The sequence below is a fragment of the Thrips palmi genome, unplaced genomic scaffold (genome assembly GCF_012932325.1).
Source record: "Thrips palmi isolate BJ-2018 unplaced genomic scaffold, TpBJ-2018v1 HiC_scaffold_16, whole genome shotgun sequence".
Classification (NCBI taxonomy): domain Eukaryota; kingdom Metazoa; phylum Arthropoda; class Insecta; order Thysanoptera; family Thripidae; genus Thrips; species Thrips palmi.
In genome coordinates, this window is record NW_023144625.1 from 16,763,893 (window position 1) to 16,784,911 (window position 21,019).

Here is a 21,019-nt window from a genome sequence, read left to right on the forward strand (position 1 = left end):
GCCGCCCTGATCCTGTAAGGGAAGTCCGAGCCCCGTCGTCACACCGGCCTGCACGTCGGCGTCCTCGCGGTCACCGAGACCTCACCACTGCGACCGATTTGAGTTCGGCGCCGCGAGGTCGTCGTCGCGGACCTCGTCCTGGTCGCGGCCGTGGTTGCGTGTCGCCGCGTGTCGCCGCGCGGGGGGCGCCGCGGGGACAGCGGCATTGCATTGCGTTGTGTGCCGTATAAATAGCAGGGAAATATAATTGAGATGCCCCCGCCCCGGGAGGGGAGAGGCGCCGCGATGCTCGCCGCCATGCTCGCCGCCATGCTCCGCCGCGATGCAGCCCACGGCACGGCGGCGGTGCACTTCTCGCGATGAGCGTCCCCGCAGCGTCCCCAGTCCCCACCACCTGCTTTCTCAGGAGAGAAAGAATGCGAGGCAAGAGGCCGACCCGTATTTGAACGCACGCCTCTTGCAGCTGTTGATACTTCCATCCCAATTTTCCCAGCCCCCGGGCGAAAGGCCCGTGTAAAGTGGTGTGTGTGTGTGTGTGTGTGTGCGCGCGCCCCATTCTTTCTCCGCACCTGCCCCCTGCCCAGCGGCCTGGAGGCTGATTCCGGATCGGACGGGGCAACCGTCGCTCTGTCTCTCTCGCACCCATGGGAGTTGAGTGCGGGTGCGAGAGAGACAGAAAGCTTTGTTCGGAATCCGCGCCTGCTGGGCTTTATTTACTGGCGTACTGGCGCCGCGAGCGGTTCTATGTTGAGCGAGTGGAGTGGCGAAGGATGACCATCTGCCGAAGGATTGGCCAGCGTCTCGTCCGTCTCGACCGCGAGCAGCGCAAGCAGGCCACTCGTCAATCCGCTCATGCACCCCCCACCCCTCCCCACCACTCCCTCCCCCGCAGCTTTTGGCCAGCGGGGTCTGGACTGTGTCGAACTGCATTCTCCTCGCTCAGCGCCTAAGTCAAGGTCCCCCAGAGAGTGAGGTGACTATTTTTGGAACAAAATTAAGCCAAGGCGGGGGCTTGGGTTCAAAACTTGTGGTATATCCTAGGTTTGGTTCAAATACTTTATTCTTTGAATTAAAATTTTTAAAATTCTTTGATGTTTTTAAACATTTCTTAAATATCGCTGATGGATTTCAAATTTCCACAAAACTGAAAATATCACATGGCAAGGAGATCAGCAAAAAGGGATCATAAAAGTCAGTTAGAGATTTTTAAAAGAGTTTAGTTCCTCTTCTCAGGGTTTTCCGTATGGTTTGTATGACACCAGTGGGAACTAACTTCTCATCAATGATTTTGTACAGTAAGTTTTCTAGAGAGAGTACTCGAGTTTGAAGTCTCCTTATTTTATGAATATTTTGGTCACAACCTTTCACTCGTTTAGAGACAGTATTTGGATTTTTTTTAACAGTTGAAAAACTTGTTTCTTGTTTTGAGATTTTCTCCTCATTTCTGGTAGTTTCTCTTGAGGGACAGTCTTCTTTCAATGCAGACATGATGGATGAGGCACTAGAAAGCAAATAAAAGGAAGTTAAAATTAACACCAAACCTAGGAATATCAATATACAAAATACAGTTTGTGTTACCTTTGAATCGGCATTTCATTTGGACACACATCTAACAGAGGACCTGACACAGCAGGGAAGGCTGGAGCTTCTTGTGGTTGTGCGGCATTACATGGATCACAATGTTTTTCATCAGGTGTCATATTTTCTTTGAACTGATCTTTATTTGTGGAGCCATGTGGAGATTCTTTTTGTAATTTTTCAACTTGCAAAAGAAAAATTCTTCGGCCTGCATTCAAATCATTTGGCTGCACAGACGATGGCACATGTGTCAAATGTTTTGGTGTTTTCTCAGCATGTGGCGCGACTTTATAAGTTTGTGACTCTTGCAGTGACTCTGGTTCTTTTACAAGCAGTGTTTCTTTAAAGCACTGCGCAACACTATCAGGAGCTGGTAAGATAGCTTCCTGGGCATTATCTTGACGTGGTTCCTTTTGTAACTTTTTAACTTGCAGAAGAAAGATTCGATTAGGATCAGCCATTGTAGGTCGAGGCACTGGAACTATTATTTTCTCAGACCTAAGCGTCTCAGAGGAATTTGATGTCCTGAAAATTAAGAAACATAGTTTAACTAAGGAAAGAAATCAATTGGTCAAACATTGTTCATACAATAACAAATAATACACACCTTTGAGCTAAATGGGCATTGAGAAGCATTTGCATTAGCGGTTCATTGGTCACTGAGCTTTCGTTGCAGAACGTAGGTGAAATGCAATGAAATGCTGAGTCTGGCTTCTGAGTCATTTCGTTAATGTCCCTAATTTTAACATTTGGTGTATTATTGTCATTTTCCTCCGTCATTTCTAGTTTTCTTTGTTTGTCCAAAAAGAAGACCTCTGTGGTTTTTTGCGTCTGCCACAAGATTACCAAAAAAGCCAATGGACAGATTCAGTCTACATCAATCAGTGCCACTTTTGCAATGGTCCTGTGGTTTTAAGGAAGGAACAAACACAGCTGGATAGTCATGTTTACTTTCCAAACAAATGGAAATAAGGTTAGGCGGGTGACTAACTCGTCACTAGAACAGGGAATGGGGAATACCACAGAACTCAATCTGTTGAACCACCGTCGCAAAACGAAACGTCACAACCTGTCATTCCGAAGCCATTCTAAAATCAAAGTTTTGAGAGGTTGCGTCTGCTGTCTGCTGCTGTCTGCTAGAATCGATCGGCTGCTAGCTTGTTGCTGTTGGCTAACCTGTCACTGTAAAAACTCGATCTCCGTGATTTGACTTAAGCGGGATGCCAAATACGCTTTTCTCGATAGAAATAATAATTCTCATTCCGAAAAGTGCACTTTCAAAATTACCGAGGCACAGAGGCAAAAACACGTCATCGCGTCACCGACACTGTATTTGCGTGGTGACGTTGGCGAAACTGTCCCCCCGACGCGCATGCGCACTGGGCCTTGGAGCGGGGAATAACTGAGAAACGACCTCTCGTAGGACCGCGGCCGCGTACTTAAAAAGTTGCAAATTCGTCATTTGACTGGTCCGTTCCATCCACGGTTGGAAAGCAGAGGCTGGTTGCCGTGCGCGCGTACAGTTGAGCTGGTTTCAGAAGCCTGTCGCATCGAGTCAGTGGTGAATAGTGAAATTGAACAGTGAACTTGAACAGTGGTAAACATCAGACTTCAATGGGTGACGCAACGCTGGCCACCGTGGTGAAGATGCAACCAGCGCTTGTACTCTGGAAATGGACTTTTGCGTTTGTGTGGTTTGTGTGGGCGATGGCGGTGGCAGTGGCTGAGCGCCTGGCGCTGAAGCTGAAATTATGGAAGAATGCCTCTGGAGAGACAGAGCCAGTCCATGGTGCGGCCCGGGCGAGAGAGCTCGGCCAGCCTCTAGGCCAGCCCGCCGCAGCTACCCCGAGGAGTGTTAACTACCACTTCACTCGGAAGTGCAACTACAAGTGCGGATTCTGCTTCCACACTGCAACGACATCCTTCTACCTCCCTCTGGAGGAGGCGAAGAAGGGGCTGCGCATGCTCAAGGACCAGGGTGAGTCGAGGCGCCGCAGCGCGCTGTCCGCCCGTTTCGACAATCGCCCGCACCGGCACCGCGCGTCGCGCATCGCAAGGCGCAGTGGCGGTCGGTGCGAGCGCTGCAACCCTCGCTCTGGTGACCTTGGGTGCAGTGCAGGCAGAGGCCGGCGCCGGCCGGGGAATCGATCCGTCTGTGGTTAGGTTAGGTCGCTAGATCTCTCCTCTCCAGGATGCCGGCCGCACCGAAACCGGACACTGGTCCTCCACTGTCTTTTGGCGGCGCGGCGGCCTTGGCCTTCAGCACGGTGGCGTTTTCCTAAAAAACCGGGCCGACCGTATAGCCTGTACATTCTTAAAGGCCATGTGGACTCTCCGATTCCGAATATAGGCCAGACGGCGTATCGCCGCGGAAAACACCAGTGCTTCAGCAGCCGTCCGGGTCGCCGTGCGCGTAGGCAGCCCCTCGTGCACGGCTGGCGGTTGGGCTGCCGCTCAGCACGGCGGGGTCTTCCCGTAGACGCGTAGGAGCGGACCGGACTCTGCACCGCACGCTCTGTCTCTCTCGCGCCTGTACAGGATGCCCTGTGAGTGCGACAAAGACGGAGCGACGGAAACGGCTCGCTGGCGCATCGAGTGCGCCTTTTCGATTTTCAGCGAGGGGAATAGGGCGGATGCCACTGCACTGTCGAGTCGGCATGCCAAGGCTGGTGCCAAGGTGTGCAACTTGACCCTCGAGGAGACGGCCGCACAGATAAGACGGGCGAGGCACGTCGTGCGTGGAGGAGGCCGGTGCGGTCACCCCCCCCCCCTCACCTCCACACACACACATTTTGAAAACGGCCATTTTCATTTTGACAGGAATGGAAAAGATCAACTTTTCCGGCGGCGAGCCGTTCATCCACGACCGAGGCGACCACCTGGGGGAGCTCGTCAGGTTCTGCAAGCAGGACCTGCGCCTGGAGAGCGTCACCATCGTCAGCAACGGCAGCCTCATCCGCAAGTCCTGGTTCAACAAATACGGTAACTTCACCATTTTTAACATTTTTTTTCTCTGTTTGAATTCAACTTTTTTTTGCATTTTTTGTAACATATCTTGAACTGTTTGTAGGGGACTACTTGGACAACCTAACCCTTCTAACCTAACCTAACCTAACATTTAAATTCAACTTTTTTTTGCATTTTTTGTAACATATCTTGAACTGTTTGTAGGGGACTACTTGGACATCCTGGCCATCTCGTGCGACAGCTTCGACAACGAGACCAACGACCGCATCGGCCGCGGCCAGGGCAACCGGGACAACAGGCACGTCAACAAGCTGTACCAGATCCACGACTGGTGTCGCGAGCACAAGGTGTGCTTCAAGATCAACACCGTGGTCAACACGTTCAACAAGGACGAGGACATGGCGGAGAACATCCTGGGCCTCAACCCCATGAGATGGAAGGTTTGAATTTGCGACCTTTCCCCAGAGCAGCAGGTTGAGGCGGGGTCGCGCAGTATTTGTTTTCTCTGATTTGGTTTTCATGAGCCGCGCGGAATGTTTAGGGTGGGTCGTCTCGGTGCAGGTGTTCCAGTGCCTTCTCCTGAAGGGCGAAAACTGCGGCGAGAGCGCGCTCCGGGACGCGGAGCCGTTCTACATCTCGGACGAGGAGTTCCAGGTCTTCCTGGACCGCCACAAGTCCGTCCCGATGCTGGTACCGGAGGGAAACGCCAAGGTACCTCACAACACACTCGTACTTTTTTTTTTAGTTTTTATTGACATTTTTTAACTTAATAATCTTTTTTTTTTCTTTTGTTGCATGGTGTAGATGCGTGATTCGTACCTGATCCTCGACGAGTATGTAAGTATCCGCTCTTAAAAGGTCGCTGGCGGCTGGGCGTGTCAGATAAGCTTGACCCAAATCTCGGTGTTGGCAGATGCGCTTCCTGAACTGCACAGAGGGCTGGAAGAAGCCCTCCAAGTCCATCCTGGACGTGGGCGTCAAGGCCGCCATCAACGACGCCGGCTTCGACGAGGCCATGTTCCTCAAGAGGGGCGGCGTCTACAAGTGGACCAACGAGGAAAAGAAGCTCGATTGGTAGACGTGGCGGGCCCCCTGCCGGGCAACCAGTGGACTCAAGACGCAAGGGACAAGGGTCCTACAATACCCCAACCCACACCGAAGCCATGGGCCGGCGGCCCCGCTCTCGGGCCCGTCACTACCCCACGCACTAGTGGTTCCATTCGGGCGCAGGGTATTGTCAGAGCCGTCTCCCTCCACTAGGCTTGACAAACTTCTTGTTTTTTATTTTGTTTTCGCGCCTCGCGTTTCAGGATTTTCGCACTACCTCTCTAGTTAAGACTTAAGCTTATTCTTGTCGTAGCTTACTTTTATAGATGCTACTCGTACCTGTTGGTCTGTCGGTGTCTTGTCTTGCAAGGGGAACAAGCCTGTTTTTGGCGCTCTTTTAGACGTTTTATCTGGAATCTTTATTCCGCTGGTGAATTCCCCCACGTCGTCTGCGTCATATTGAATGTGTTGTTGTGGACTGTTCCGTTCCTAGGAAAAGTGGTACTAACGGCGAGTGCTGCTGGAATGTTTTTCAGTGTAGAGTTCCTTTTTGCTCAGTATTATTATGTCTACGTTATCATAATAAAACACTAATTCAAGGTAGAAATAAATCGTCTCGTTTATTTTACATCAAGTGAGCAAACAACATAAATTAAGCGAACGCCTTCTCCGGCGATAAAATAAAGGTGGCAGAAAGCGAGCGACGTTGGTGGAGTGACATTGGTCGAGCGACATTGGGCCGAGTGCAAGGGCAACCCGCTCAACCTTCACGCCAAAATGCAATAACGATAAAAGGGCGAGGTGCAGGCAGCCGGTGCACGAGAACGAGACGGGCTCAGCGAAGCGCGCCAGCCACGCTAGCGCGCCATCCCGTTGTCATCAGCCAATTGGCTGCCACAACGCCCCTGAGCCATAACGCGTGGCGGCTGCCGCGTCGGACGGCCGGAACCGCACGACACTGCTTCTTGGATGCCGTCGATGTCGCTGTGGTCGCCGGGCGCACTTCGCACCTCGCCTCAACGAACCACTAACGGCTTCCTTTCAATTCGTTTCGAGTTTGAGATCACAGACACAGTTGCCGTCCTCTGGCAGGCCCGGCCCGGGCGGGCGCGTGCTCCTGCATGGCCGGGCCTGCTCGGTGCTCAGCCGAAGCGCACTGAACCGAACGGGAAGACGACGACGCCGCTGCGCCGCTGGCCGGGCACCTTGGGGTCCAGCTTGACGTAGCCGCCGGGGAAGGCGACGTCCACGTTGTCGCCCTTGGTGCCCACGTTGACGGAGCCCCCGGGGAAGGCCACGTCCACCTTCTTGCGGCCCGTCACCTCGTTCCTGCCCACGTTGACGGAGCCGCCGGGGTACGCGACGTCCACCTGCTTGGCCCCGGTGGCCGCCGCCTTGCGCACGTTCACGGCGCCGCCGGGGAAGTTGGCCTCCGCGACCTTCTCGCCGTCGCTGGCCGCCGAGCGCGTCGAGGACGCGGCCAGCGCGCCGCCGCCGCCGCTCAGCAGCCTGGCGATGAGCGCGAACAACTCGTTACCGGGGTTCGGCGCGGACCCCGAGGACGACGTCAGCGATGACGTGGACGAAGACGCCTTGTTGACGTTGACGGTGCCCGCGGGGTGCTGCACGTCCACCGTGCCGAGGCCCTTGTTGACGTTGACGGTGCCCGCGGGGTGCTGCACGTCCACCGTGCCCAGGGCCTTGTTGACGTTGACGCTGCCGAAGGGGAACTGCACGTCGACCTGGGGTCGCGCGGTGGCCGTCACCGCCAGCAGCACCAGCACGGCAGCGACATTCTGCAAAGACACGAGGCGACCGTCGTTAATACACCTCTCCTTTTTCTTTTGCTGGGCCGCACCGCACCCGCGCACAGCGCGAGAGTATCACGCCGTTTTCCAGGCTGTTTGCGCGGCTCCATGTAGGCGGCCAAATAAAACCCCGTGCGTGCGGCCGTGCGCATGGTGCCCGACGGACGGCGCGGCGCGGCCCTGGAATTTCAAGTGCGTCCCGGCCCGGCCCGGCCGTCCCGGCACCGCGGTGGCGCGGCGAGGCGGCACACTGCGAGACGCCGCGGGGTCCGCGTCGTCCACGCGGTAAGGCAATTGGCATGGAGAGCTCTCGTGCTCTCGTGCGCCAAACGCCGTCCTCGCACACACCGCGTTGCTCGCCGGCTTGATGTATTCCGGCGAAGATGACGCGCCTTTTCGCGATGCGACGCGGAGACGCGCCGCGACGGCCATCCCATTTCCATCCAGCGCGAATGATTCATTCCGACCGCCAGGTGTTTGTTTCATTGTCTCGTTTTTACGCGTCTTGTCGCGGAACCGGCGGAAATTAATCACCTCCGGGATCGCAACCGCGATTGTCGCAGAGAAAGTCGGGATGCAAACGGAGAGTGAATGACGCCCGGGTCGCACGGTCACGGTCGCGGTCGCGGGGAGAAAACAAGGCGACTGCCGGTGTTTTTCCGCTTTTTTCGAGCCATTTTTGATGCTCCTTGTTTCGAGGCGGTGCGAGCGCGCGGCCGGTTTTACCGTTCGTTGCCTCCGAATCAGTCTGGGTTCCAGATCCAGGTCGTTTATCGGGGTCGATGTCATGTTGTCAAACAAGAATCCCCCCAGCACGGGGTGCCCCCGGCCGCCATCAGCATCACGCTGCAGCAGCGGTGTCGCGGGGCTCTCGAGGGTCCGCGGCTCATCCTTCGGCCTGCAGCGTCGGGGACCGAGTCGGAGACCGCCTCGCGGGCGTCACTTTGCCGCCACCAAATACGAGTTCTCGTTGACGGCGAGCTTAAAAGCTTGAGGCCGCCGCGTCGCGCGCCGCGTCCTTCCGCCGGAAGCGCAGTGCCTGGTGGGCCTGGTGGGCGGCACGCGTCTTTGTCGCACGCACGCAAGCGGGGAGCGAATGAGTGCGTCGCACGCGCGGCAGCACGCGGCAGCCAACCGACTCCCGGAGGATCGTTTAGTCGCCGTCTCTCTCGCACTCGCGGCGCGGCCGCCGGAGCGCGAGAGAGACAGAGGGAGGCTCCCGAACCGAGAGCGCGTCCTTGCCCGCTCTTGCCGCGGCAAAGTGGCTTGGATTTCCGTGCGCCGCGTTCAGGCAGACCGGCCTATTGAATATGAATGCCGAGTGTGCGTGTGCGCGTGGCTTTGCGTGCGAGCGACCCAATACCACCCCCGCTGCTGCCGCTGCAGCGTGCTGGAAAGAAGAAACGAAACGACGCGCCGACGCACCACTGCAGGTGCGACCATTCGGTCCAGGCTCGTTCCAGGCGTGGCTCGTGGAATTCCCCGCGCGGAATGAAGCAGGCCGCGCTGGCTCCGCTGGCCGTCCGTGGGATTCTGCCTTGGATTCTGGCATTCCGTGCCGCGGATCTGTAATAGTTTCGCCGGGACACCATTACGGGCTACTTTGGCGGCCTCGGCCCGAGCAGTGCGACGCCGCAGTGTCACGGCGCACTGGTGACCAGCAGGTGACCAGGCGGGGCAGTGTGCGAGAGAGACAGCGACGAAAGCCCTGTTCAGCCTGCTGTGACAGACGACGATGACGACGATGACGCCCAGCCCACCGCGGCGACCTCGGCTTCTAGACGCGCGCGCACATGCACACACTCACACACGGCCCGTTCCCATGACGGGCACGCAGCGTGCCGCACACACGCACACATACGCGGAGGCCTCCGTGTCCGTCCCTTGTGGTCCCTTGGCGCCCGTGATTACCGTTCGAGCCGCGGCCTTCGGAGGGGAGGGCCGGGTCCAAGTCGGCTTGGCGCAGCTAGAGGTGCAGCTTGGCGGTGAAAGCGCTTGACGGCGGCACGCGACGCAACCCGCCCCGCCCCCGGGACTGCCATGCGGGCCCACCCCGCCCCCGCCCCGCCCCGCGCACCGGCTTATCAGGCTGAGGGCCTCGATGGCCGTGATCGTGATCGGGCTGTTTGAAAACGCGTGCGTCGCGTCCGGGACAGCGCGTGCGCGCGGAGAGGGCCGCGCGTTGCAGCACCGAGCGCTGCACGCGAAGCAGGCGAAGCAGCCCCACGCGTCACTGGCGGCTCATCGTCCCCGCCCCGCCCCGCCCCACCAGACCGCAGACGCACACTCACGGTGGCGCCCCTGCCTGTCCCCCGCCGCTGCCCGCTGCATTATCTCCCCATCCACCGGTCATTGACGAGGGAAACCCGCTCGCGCGGTTTTGTTTTGATACTCGTCTGGCACAAAAAATATATTACTGCTGCTCCCGGCCGGCCTGCCGGGACAAGGCAAGCCCAAAGCCCAGCCAAAGGGTTGCCGATCCCGGAACGCGATTCCCCCCCCCCCCCCCGCCTCATCTGCCGCCGAACTCATTATGCGTGGGATAAGTGAGATCGGCAATCGTTCTGCTCATTCGGTTTTTTCCTCGGCTCGGCCAAGGATGGCGTAGCCTTCAGCAGGGATGGGTCTTTGGGTGGGTCCTCGGGTGGGCCCGGCGAGCCCCACGTCTCACAGTGGGCCAGAAGACCGGTGGAGGCGGCCAAAACTCCAGACGCGTTTTGAGCTCCAGAGTCGCTAAATGCGACTGGAAGCGAACGTGTGACCCCATCAATGGATTGCTCTCCGAACGAGGAATCCAGGGGTGGGGTCACACGTTCGGTTCGTGTCCTGTTTAGCGACTCTGGAGCTCAAAACGCGTCTCGAGTTTTGGCCGCCTCCACTGGTCTTCTGGCCCACTGTGCGTCTGATCATTGCCGATAGCCACTTGGGAAACGCGGAGGGAAGTCCTGCCGTGAGGGAAACTGCCGCCCGCTGGCACCTTCTGGGGCTGCTGTGCGTCAGCTTGCAGGGGGAAAATTTTCCATGATATTGGCAAAACAAACAGACGGTTGGTGGCGTGACTGAAGCGGATTGCGGCGCGAAGCGATCAAGTGCTCCTTATTCAAAGTCCGTGCGAGAGTAAGTGGTTGTTGCATCACACTCGCAGTATCCAGCAAAGCGGTCCTATCAGCCGCTGATCGCTAATGTGGACGCGTTCTTGATCTTAAATTAAACCACTGCGAAATAGGAGCCGTTTCGCGATGTGGTGCATGGATCACAACCCTTTCCTATGCTACGAATTTTTGTTATTCAGTTTTTGGCACCTCTCAGTTGGGCCCGAAGCTATAGGTGCCAAGTCACGGGGTACTCACCAAGCACAGGGTGGCTGCCATGGTTTCTGCTGGTTGGTCCTTCGGGAGGTGCGAGCACTGCCGGCACTGCCACTGCAAGTCAGGTCCAACGGCCCACTGGCTACTGACTGCAGCGGCGGAGCGCGGAGCGCGGCCCAGGTGGAGCCAGGTGGAGAGGAGTGGAATCGTCAGGGCGCCGCCGGCGCCGCCGCCACCCGGGGAACCCGGGGGGGCTGGGGGCATGGCCATCCTCTCCGCCGATCCGCTCCGTGGCTCGGCAGCTCGGCGGAGGGGAGGGGAGTCGAGTCAACGACACAAATCAACACGCATCGGTATCGCCGGGTATCGCGTATCCCCGGGACTTTTCGGCCGGCTTCGCCGATCCGCGAGTCATCATCTGCTTTTAGTGCTTCGTCGTCTGCTTTCCTCTCTTCTCCTCCTTCCGCGTGTCGCGGTGCACCCCCTGCACGGCGCGAAGATGCTGCCGCCACTCCGCCCGGCGTAGCCCGGCGGGGTCAGCGCCACGAACGGGCAGTGCGGCGCGCCTGTTTGAACCGCGCGCGCTCCCGCCGCGCAGCCGTGCCGGTTGGGCTGCCGACCCTCACGGCGGAAGCAGATAGGTCGTTCGTGAGAACGCGATTCTCAACGGAGCGAGTGCTGTTCGTGAATGTGCAGCAGAAGTTCCGGGGCGAGGGATGACACCAGTGTGAGCTTCTTAAATTGATATGCGAGGCTTACTACCCATCCAGTCCGGTGCATCCCCCATCCCCCACGCCCCTCTCCCGTTTCTAGAGCCATTGACCTTGCTCACTTGCTCTCGTTACTCGCAGGCACGGGCCGTGCCGATGCAACCGATGCGTTTTCGTAATCGCATTTCATGGCAAGCTGCACACGGCACATGAACACGTCCATCATTGTACAGTAGCAAACTTGGGCGGCGAAAAGTGCAGTCGCGCAACGGCCACCCCGATAGCGGTCAAACTAGGACTTGTGCCTGTTGAACATTCGAGAAAACCGTAGTCTTAGCATCACATAAAAATGTTTATTGTGGTGCCTTGCAATCACTTCCATTTTCTCACGCGTTACCACCGGGCCAGAGTGGTCAGAAAATTTGTCCAGCGGGCAGTTGGGCTCGTTCCACACGAACTGTGTTGGAGCCCTGAAGTTTTCTTGCAAATGAGAAGTCATCTGGCCATTCAGTAATTGAAATGTTTATTTTCGAACCGAAGTGAATAAGATAATTGTTGAAAATGGCCCAAAATCGGGAGATGATACTTGCCAATTTCCAGGTACGAGTACAATGCATTAAATGCCTTTCTTCAGTGTTATGGAATCGATGCAAATTATGTTGATGTTGTGACAAAAGGTTAGGTTCACTCGTATTTTCATTGTTTATGGTCATCGGGTTCTTGCACCACGAGAAGCTGACAACAGTTTCAAAACACATTGTGGTAATTTGGATGACCTAACCTGTTCTTTGTCTATTTTAACCACGCATTATTTCTGCAAACGAAAAAGACATATACTATCATTGTCATAAATTTAACAGTTTGAACTCTTATGTTCTCATTTGTGACAATGGGGTCAGAACACATTTGTTCTGCTGTATAAATTTCGATCACGTCATCGTTGTCTAGTGTCTTCCATATTTTCCAACCCAATTTAGACTAACTAGACAGCAAAGATTTGCTCTTGAAATGCTCAATCATTTAACATTCTTTTGTTCGTGATTTTTTTTTAAGGCTTGCACTGGACTGGATGATGTTGGAGAAGCAATTTTTCACTTGGAGGAAGCACAATGGGACCTGCTTGTAAGTGTGATTTTACAGATTTTTTTTTTTTTTTTAACTTTGAATTTACTCTAATATTTTTGCTTGTTTCTTCTTTAACAAAGGCTGCTGTCAATAGAGTTATTCCTCAAGAAGCTCAAGAAATTGTACCAGATGCTGTGGCTGTGCCAAACCACATTCCTGTCAATAACTTGATGGAAGAGCCGATGGATGTGGCGGGACCAATTAATAATCCCTTTGATCCTTATGTTCCACCCTCACCACCCCAGGCATCTCCCTTTATTGAACCAGAGTCTGCCAGAGACTTCTCTGTAATAAGACCTCCCATGCGGAATTTGGATTTAGATATGCCAGATATCATGCCATCTACTTCTCGTGGTAGTGCAAATTATTACACTATTAAAGTCCAAAGTGGTATCATTGAAAGTTCATATGAGACTTCTGAATCAAGCACAGTTGGTAAGAGAAAATGTTGATGGTTTTTCCCTATGCACCCATTTTTGCCCTTGTGTTTTTTACCATAAAAGTACTTTTATCCCTATTTCAGCTCATCTTAAGAACCTCATTTATCAGAGAACTAACATACCCCCCAAAAATCAGTGGCTTACTGGATGCAGGGAGCTACAGCAAGTGGATGATGATAATATTCTATTGAAGTCACTGGGTATTCCGAAAGAGTTAAAGTTACGCCTGGAAGACAGTAGAAGGTAAGTTATTGTCCAATATTATGCCCACTACTTGGACTATCTGTATTTCAATGTTTCTTCTATTTGACACTTTACAGTTATCGTGCACGGCACACAGCTACTAGTGATGAGTCAGATACACCCAATCCCATGTCAAGGACTTATATTTTAAATGTGACACATGAAAAGAAGAACTCCAAAAAGACTTATTGTTTGCCTTTTCCTGGATCTCACACAGTTCTCCAAGTGAAGAATGATGTGTATACTTTCACTGACATACCTGCAAGGTACACTTTCAAAAAATCAGGGACAGTTTTGTTGCTGTCAAGGGTCATTTTTGGAATTTATTCATTCATACCGAATTTATTCTAGGCACCAAATCTGGTCTGGCTGGCCACATGACACTACTGATACAATTATGCTGTGTGAAGCAAATCTGAATCTCCCTGAGCATACCTTAACTCTTACTAGCACTTATGATAGTGCTGCTTCTAATTCTGCTTCTCGTGCAAAGGTGAAATATGATGAAATGTTTCATACCATTTATATTTTCAAAATTTTGAAGTTTTCTATTATTTGTGTGATTTATCTTTTGTAGGTCTCAAAGTTAGGAGCAGATCAGTTGAATAAAAATGATGAAAGTGATGCCTCATCTGAAGAATTTGAGGATGCGACCGAATCATTACCTGATGATGAAGATCAAGAAATATTTATCGATGAGATGCCTTCAAACAAGCTTCGTCCATTAGGTAAGGAGATCCCTATTTTCTGTTAACCTATGTAATGTAACTGTTTGAAATTACATTAATTCTAATTTTGATTAAATAGTTCCTCCTGATGCGACTGATGAGATGGCAGGAGCAATTAATTTTGGTGAAGAATTCACCAACAGATATGGCACAGCTTATCCTGCATTTTATCCTGGTTCACTTGATGACGCTATCAAAGACTCCTGTCTCAAGCCTGCAAGAGATGTAAGTGTGTTGTAGGCCTCTGTCCTTTTTGTCTCTTAGACAAAGCAACCACATGTTTTTTTTTTTTTTTCATTTCAGAGAAAGCTGCTTGCAATGTACATTCACAACGACAAAAGTGTTTTAGCCAATGTGTTTTGCACACAACTACTTGGTGCAGAATCTGTTCGTGGCGTACTTTCAGATAGTTTTGTGGTTTGGGGGTGGGATATAACTCATCCTTCAAATAAGACAATGTAAGTTTAGTTGATGTCAAGTTCATATTTTACCAATAATTTCTACTTTTAACAACTCCTGTTTTTACCAGGTTTTTGAACTCAGTAAACCGTTGCCTAGGTAATTTGGCTGGGCAAAATATATTTTGTATATCTGAAGACAAGTACCCTATTCTTGTTATCCTCATGCGAAACCGCTTAAACACTGAGATATTTAGGATCGTTCATGGTATGGTTTTGTTTCTTTATGAAGAATACTACTTTTGTTCAATTTTCTTCAATTGTGTTAACTCAATTGGTCTGCAGGTAATACTGGTGTGAGTGAGCTGTTGACTTGTTTACTTGAAGCAAGTGATGTCTTTAGTCATCAGCAATCTATAGATCTCAAAGATGAAGAGGAGAGAGCAGCTCGAGAGATGATCAAGGTAGAACAGGACCGGGCCTACCAAGCTTCCCTAGCCATGGACAGGTATGTTAATGATTTGCTTTAAAATATTTCCTAGTCCTGAAATTTAGAAAAATAACTGTTATCTTATCTTCAGAGCTAAAGAAGAATCTAAAAAGCAACAGGAGTTGTATGAGGAACAGGAGCGTGAGCGTAGCCAGCGAGAAAGAGAAGAACAAGAAAACATGCAAGAGGTAAAATATTTGCATTATGCTCGCCTACTAGCCACAAAATGGTAAAGAAAAGTTAAATAGCTTACTTTAATGTTTGCCATTCTTTTAGGCTGTCCGCCAACAGCTTGAAAATCAGCTGCCTCCAGAACCAGAGCAAGGATCAGGGGACACCATTATCAAGATACGTTACAAATTACCTGATGGTGGTACTATTGATAGACGTTTTCTCGCCAAAGAAAAACTTAAGGTGAATTCTTAATAAGGTTTTTCACTTTCTGCTGAAAAAAAATTTATGTCATAAATGTACTGTATCTCATACTTTTTATTCTCTTGTGTTTACAGTATCTTTTAGACTTTTTGACGGTGAAAGGTTACCCTAGTGAAAACTACAAAGTTATTGCTTATCCTAAACGTGATGTGAGTAGTTTGTCTCTCCTTAACAATTTATGTCAGTAACGTTATTATTATCAAAAAATTTCATTTCCCTTCAAATTATGTTTTCAGCTATCTCCCTTTGACCATCAGATGTCTTTGGCAGAATTGAAGCTCAGCCCTCAAGAAACACTATGGGTTGAAGAACGATAGTGTTAGTTTTTGGAAGCCTGCATATATTTGGTTGACTTATGACAGCACTCAATTTTCATGTCAACTGCATCAAATTTAATGTCTCACCTTTTTGAAAAGAAAATGTTACCTGGTGCCCATGTTCTTCATGGTCTCCATTGTGATGAGTTACTGACTTCCAGCCTCGGAGTCTGTTTCTGAGCACACCTCTACCTCTATTTTTATTTTTTTCCAGTTTATCCAAAGTGATGTTGAAGAAATGTGAATAAATTTTTTTGAATGTTTTGTCTGTAGTATTTCTAAAAGAAATCTTTTTTAATAAAATTATTGCAGATACTCTTATGGGGTATGTTGCCGGTCCATCTTTGAATTTTGGGGGTCTAGTTTAAGCAGAAACTCCCTGGGATCAAGGTATTTTTATTTTCTCATTAATTTTGAAAGTGTATTGAATGTTTAGAGGCCTGATTGATGATTCGATTTATTTTTTTCATAATTTATTTGGGCAAAAGTCAAAGAAAGGTGGGATCAAAAAGCACATGACAAGAGATTAAAAGTTCAGTCCTTAGGAGTACCATCATTTGCATTGCTTTTGCGATGAACCTTTTTGTATAAAATTAAGTCAGCCCATGGTTTGTTTCTTTTTTTTTCTTTTTACAAATTTTAAAATTTATGTACATTACAATGTTAAAAAAATCTGTTAAAAAAAATAATTCTTCCTTCATGGCAGAAATTAATGTTTTTAACTTTATATAATTGTGAAGTCTTTAACTTATATGCTGATTAGGTTGTAAGAAGAAAATGATTAAAGAGAGAATTTGCAAAGTTAACATTGTTGCTACTTTCATTGAGCCTTTCCTTCCTTTTCTTAGTCTTAAATGTGTGAGCAATGGCTATCATGCTCATCTGCTCCAGCACCTCTTCTAGAACACACCGGCGTAGCGCAGACACCTCCGACTACCGATACCAATGACAAGATGGCCAGTCACGACTCGAGGGAGAGAGGGGGGGGGGGATTGGATTCTCAAGGACTCCCTGGAGCATCCGGCAGTCCAGCACAAGCGCCATGAGTAAGCCCAGGGAAGGCGGAGGCATGGCGGAGGCGGGACCAGCGCTTCCCTCGCCAAGCGCGCGAAGCGCCAAGCGCAAAGCTGTCACATCGGCAATCTACATGCACGCGGCGAGCACTTGCGTGCTTTTCCGCAGCGCGCACCAAGCTCTCGTCCAGACACGCGAAAGAGTGAGAAAAGGCAAGAGAAAAAAAAATGGGCGAATCTTCTCAATCTGAAACAAGTTCTTTAAAAATTGGCTTGTGAGCACTGGCCAAAGAGGCGGCGTGCAAAGAGAACCCTACTCATCGAATTACTGTGCAAGAAGGAAAAACGGGGAAAAACTGATTGTGAGGGCACTGCACCCACTTCCACACCCAGTAGCCAAGGCGAACCAAGGCCACCTGAAACATCGGAGGGTCGAGCAAACCGGTGCTTTCTAGACTCTTTCAAAAATATGTGCGTAATTTTTTATTTCTGATCAGAACTTTTTTTTGTGGGAAGTGGAGCCGCTTTGCGGCCGCGGCTACACCGGGGCGGCAGGGAATAACCGTCCAGAAGGATCCCATCTTGTCCAGCTCCAGCGCGGCGCAGCGCGGCGTCGTCACCATCCCTATTTATATCGGTTCGTGACTAGCCGCGCTCTGGACGGACCCCAGCAACTCATCCGCGTCCCATCCCATCCGCATCGGGCTGCTGGCTGCTCGGCTAGGGCAACCAATCATGAAAAGAGACTCCAAAACGCATTCCGCGATCCGCGATCCTCCTTGTGTCGCCTGGCCGCGCGGCAGCAGGCTTGCTCCTATCCGCGGCACTGCTTTCGTCGTTCTGTCTCTCTCGCACTCATGGGGCGCCCCGTGCGCGCACGCGGGTGCGAGAGAGACAGAGCGATGAAAGCAGTGCGGGGGATCGGCTTGCAGGAGTTGGTATAAAGGCGGCGCGTGCCGCTCCGTGCTCCAGTCGCTCGTTCTCCGCCGACCTCCTCCTCCTCGTCTTGTTGCCTCCTTTGGCCGGACACAAGCAGACGACATGCAGCAGACGACGGTGAGTCCCCCCGCGTTCGAGGAGGCGAGGCCCTTCGAGGTGCTCCGGGCTCCTGCAGGCTCATTCTGAAGATTCGTTTCGTCTGTCTCTGTCGCACTCGTTGGCCTCAGGGCTGGGGGAGCGAGGGAGACGGGGCGACGAAACGACTTCGGAATCGCTCGGCTCGTTTCAACTCTGCGCGCTGCGTGCGATGCGTGCCCCCAGGTTTTGGCGCTGGTTCTTCTGGCGGTGGTGGCCGCCTCCTTGGCGTCGCCCGCACCCCCGGCGCCCGGCCCCGAGCCCCGACCTGCCCCGCGCGCCGCCCCCGGGCCCTTCCCGGGCGCACGGGCAGGCCCTGCAGGCCCTGCCGGCCCCGGGGCGCCCCGCCCAGCCCACGCCCCCAAGGGCGCCAAGGGCGACGACGACCTGAAGGGCGCAGAGTCCTACTACAGCTACTACGGCTACGGCGGCTACTACCCGTACTGGGGCTACCCCTACGGCTACGGCTACTACCCCTACGGCTACTACATCGGCTGAGGGACGCCCTGGTCGACCCAACTCCTTGCTACCAAGTACCTCCAGCCCGCGGATCTACTAACACCTCGTGCCGATTAATCTAATTCGTGCCATAGGCAGCTAGACACTCAATAAATCTTGTACCTTTATAGAACTGCATTGAACTTTATTTTCCTCTCGGGACTGCCTCGGCGGGCCCACACCCACATTTCGCAATTAATCGGTCGTTTCATTGGCTACGATTGCCGCCGCTGTAAATCTGCCTCTCTGTGTCTGGCTCGCGGGCCAGGCGCGGACAGACCCAGTACCACACTCAATACAGGGCGATGGGAAAGGGAATGGAGAGGGGGGGGGGGCATTCTCCCGCGCCGAAACGGCAGCTGCAGAATTGCAGCTCGCATCAGTCACTCTATTGAGCACCGCCGCGCGCCGCAAATACACTTGCGTCTTCTTATTGGCTCGGCCACGCACCTTTTCTTTAACTTAAATCGGGTGGAGCCGCGAGGGGCGGGGGTAGTGGGGGTAGTGGGGAGGGGCGCAGCTTGATCGCAGCCAAGTTGGGGGTGACTGGCGGCACGACGCGCGTGGTCAATGCTAATTGCTCCATTTTTTCGCTTCCAGTTTGGAAAGGAGGAAATGTCTTTTGTTCAACTGACAGCCGGGCCTGGAGCCGTACAGATCTTGGTGTGGTGGAATCGAGGTTTGCGTCAGAGGGTCGCATCTGGTCCCACGTCACGATACCATCTTGCCGCCCCCTGCCGACAGAGGTCTGGTAAAGCAGGGCAGCTGCTGGTGTGACCGTGTGTGACGAGGCTGAGGATCCGGTGGCCCGGCTAAAAGGAGATACACCTCGGTGTGCCGGGGCCGGGCCGTGGTTTGGCGGTGTGGTGGTGCGGGGCCGGCCTGGTCGCGGACACGGCCCTGCTTGGCACCACGAGGACCGCGAGGACGGGGCACGTCGCGGCGGCATTGTTCGGCCTGTCGCTGCCCGGCCAGGCCTAGAGGCCCGGCCCCGCCGCGATGTCTCCGCGAATAACTGATTGTCGTGTACCGACGGAACGACGGACATCTAAATGTGGACCGCGAGATAAGCCGCGTGGCGTCGCGTTTGTCTGGCGGTGTAGTGGCGGCGAGTGGCAGGCCTGGCGGATGAGCAGAGGAGGACTCACGCCGATTCGATTCGCCCAGAAAACGGACTGCCCCGCCCACAAAAAACAACCAATAAAAACGAAACCAAAGCAAGAATTGACTTTCAAATTCACGACAAAGAGACATTAATTTTCCGTGGACATGCGGAGCAGCGAAAATGTTTCCATTTAAAAGACCGGCGTAACCGCGCCGTGCGAGCGACACGACAGCAGACGACACGACAGCAGACGACAAGAGACACACCTCTTCCTGGACCGCGCGGCGCGCGGGTCGCCATTCCTCGTGGGCGCACGGCCAGCGCGGCTTACATCCTGGGCGCTCACTTCCACGTTTTAATTTTCACTGCCGCCTTTCGATTCTCAGCTGGCTCTAAAATTAGTGACTTCTCATTCCGATTCCGATTTCCGACCGACTATCCCCGCCCCTTTTCCCTTGGTCGTGTGCGTTGGCCGCTCTGTTCGGGGCCTGGCACAAGCGCGGATCCGGGGGGGGGGGGGGGGGGGGCAAAAGGACAATTGCCCCCCCCTCTTGACCCCTAGATAGCCGCCTGAAAGGTAGGCAAAAAGCACCAATTTGCCCCTGTAAGTAGGCAAAAAGTGCTACTTTGCCCCCCCCCTTGGGCTGACTCTGGATCCGCCACTGGCCTGGCAGCACTGGCAGCGCGTCTCGGCCGGGCCGCTGGGCCGAGTCAGGCTGAGTGGTGTCTGACGTGCACCTTGCCGCCCCTGGCGTGCCGGGCGTCAGGACCCTGGCGGGGTGGAGGGCGGGGAGGGGGAAGGGGTGCCGGCCGGTCCTCGTCGGTGAACCAGCGCGCAGCGCGCGGCGCGCGGCCAGCCGGGCCGGCAGGGAAGCTGCAGTCTCTGACTCGTCTCGGCGGAGTAGGCAGCAGGAGGCTCGGGGCTGCTCGGGGCACATCGAGGGTGCCGTCAGCAAGGAGCTACCCGGAAACACGCGCAGCAGCCCGACGAATCGGGGGGCGGGGCGCAACCGACTGGCCCACTGGTACATCGACACACCCCTATCCGCGTATCGCTCGGGCGCTCCCCGACTTCCTGGTGCTGCCCGACGAGTCCCCGGTGCTTCCACTCGAGGGTGACGGCGTCGACGACGACGGCCCCGGCCTGCCGACGGTGGCGCGGCCCTACCTCAACGGCGGGGATAGCGCACACTGCAAGTAAGTGCGCCGCAGTGTCAACGATTCATCCACCATGCAGAACAGAAATGTACATATTATGTCTCGCGCTAAAAAAAATATTTTTAAAACTGCCGTCGTAGATGATTTGATTTGCTGAGCAGAGACTAAGATTTGGGATTCAGACGAATCAAGTCTTGAACCAGCCAGGCAGAAATAGATGAGTCGACCTGACTCCGTTCCTCGGTTCCCCTCGATGAAGTAAAACGCAAAGTGTCGGGGGCGAAGCTGCTTATTTGGTTAGCGGCTTGTTTTCCTAGGGCCGTGGCGCCGTGGCCATCGGCCGGGCAGCGCTCTGTCTCTGTCGCACTCATGGAGCGTCCTGTAGGGTAGTGCGAGTGCGAGAGAGACAGAGCGACTGTTCGGAATCGCTCGGCAGAAGCCTTTGCCGGTGCTTCCCTAATCCTCTGACCAGCCCGGCAGTCCAACGTACACGCGTGTTACTGAATAAGCTCACCTGCCCCGACCGTCCCCCCCCCCTCTTTTCCCGCCCGGCTCGGCTCGTATCCGCGCCAATCCG

The 21,019-nt window shown here is 53.5% G+C and overlaps 4 protein-coding genes across 4 annotated transcripts; 2 read left to right on the plus strand and 2 right to left on the minus strand.

Moving 5' to 3' along the window:
• Positions 1-1,175: 1,175 nt before the first annotated feature.
• LOC117642451 lies at positions 1,176-2,752 on the minus strand. The gene is made up of 3 exons (XM_034380689.1): positions 2,186-2,752; positions 1,579-2,103; positions 1,176-1,501 (listed from the first exon to the last, which is right to left on the minus strand). The coding sequence occupies exons 1-3, from the start codon at positions 2,356-2,358 to the stop codon at positions 1,207-1,209; spliced, it is 993 nt and encodes a 330-aa protein (XP_034236580.1). The 5' UTR covers positions 2,359-2,752; the 3' UTR covers positions 1,176-1,206.
• Positions 2,753-2,963: 211 nt separating this feature from the next.
• Positions 2,964-6,203, plus strand: LOC117642450 (radical S-adenosyl methionine domain-containing protein 2-like). The gene is made up of 6 exons (XM_034380687.1): positions 2,964-3,556; positions 4,399-4,560; positions 4,750-4,985; positions 5,107-5,256; positions 5,350-5,382; positions 5,459-6,203. Exons 1-6 carry the CDS (start codon positions 3,193-3,195, stop codon positions 5,621-5,623), a joined length of 1,110 nt encoding a protein of 369 aa, XP_034236578.1. The 5' UTR covers positions 2,964-3,192; the 3' UTR covers positions 5,624-6,203.
• Positions 6,187-10,917, minus strand: LOC117642452. Its single transcript, XM_034380690.1, has 2 exons — positions 10,751-10,917; positions 6,187-7,388 (listed from the first exon to the last, which is right to left on the minus strand). The coding sequence occupies exons 1-2, from the start codon at positions 10,769-10,771 to the stop codon at positions 6,735-6,737; spliced, it is 675 nt and encodes a 224-aa protein (XP_034236581.1). The 5' UTR covers positions 10,772-10,917; the 3' UTR covers positions 6,187-6,734.
• Positions 10,918-11,862: 945 nt separating this feature from the next.
• Positions 11,863-15,858, plus strand: LOC117642680 (FAS-associated factor 1). Its single transcript, XM_034381105.1, has 15 exons — positions 11,863-12,018; positions 12,472-12,540; positions 12,624-12,978; positions 13,067-13,226; positions 13,304-13,492; positions 13,578-13,719; positions 13,804-13,954; positions 14,034-14,179; positions 14,258-14,412; positions 14,484-14,620; positions 14,698-14,860; positions 14,934-15,030; positions 15,119-15,256; positions 15,352-15,426; positions 15,514-15,858. The coding sequence occupies exons 1-15, from the start codon at positions 11,980-11,982 to the stop codon at positions 15,592-15,594; spliced, it is 2,097 nt and encodes a 698-aa protein (XP_034236996.1). The 5' UTR covers positions 11,863-11,979; the 3' UTR covers positions 15,595-15,858.
• Positions 15,859-21,019: the final 5,161 nt, after the last annotated feature.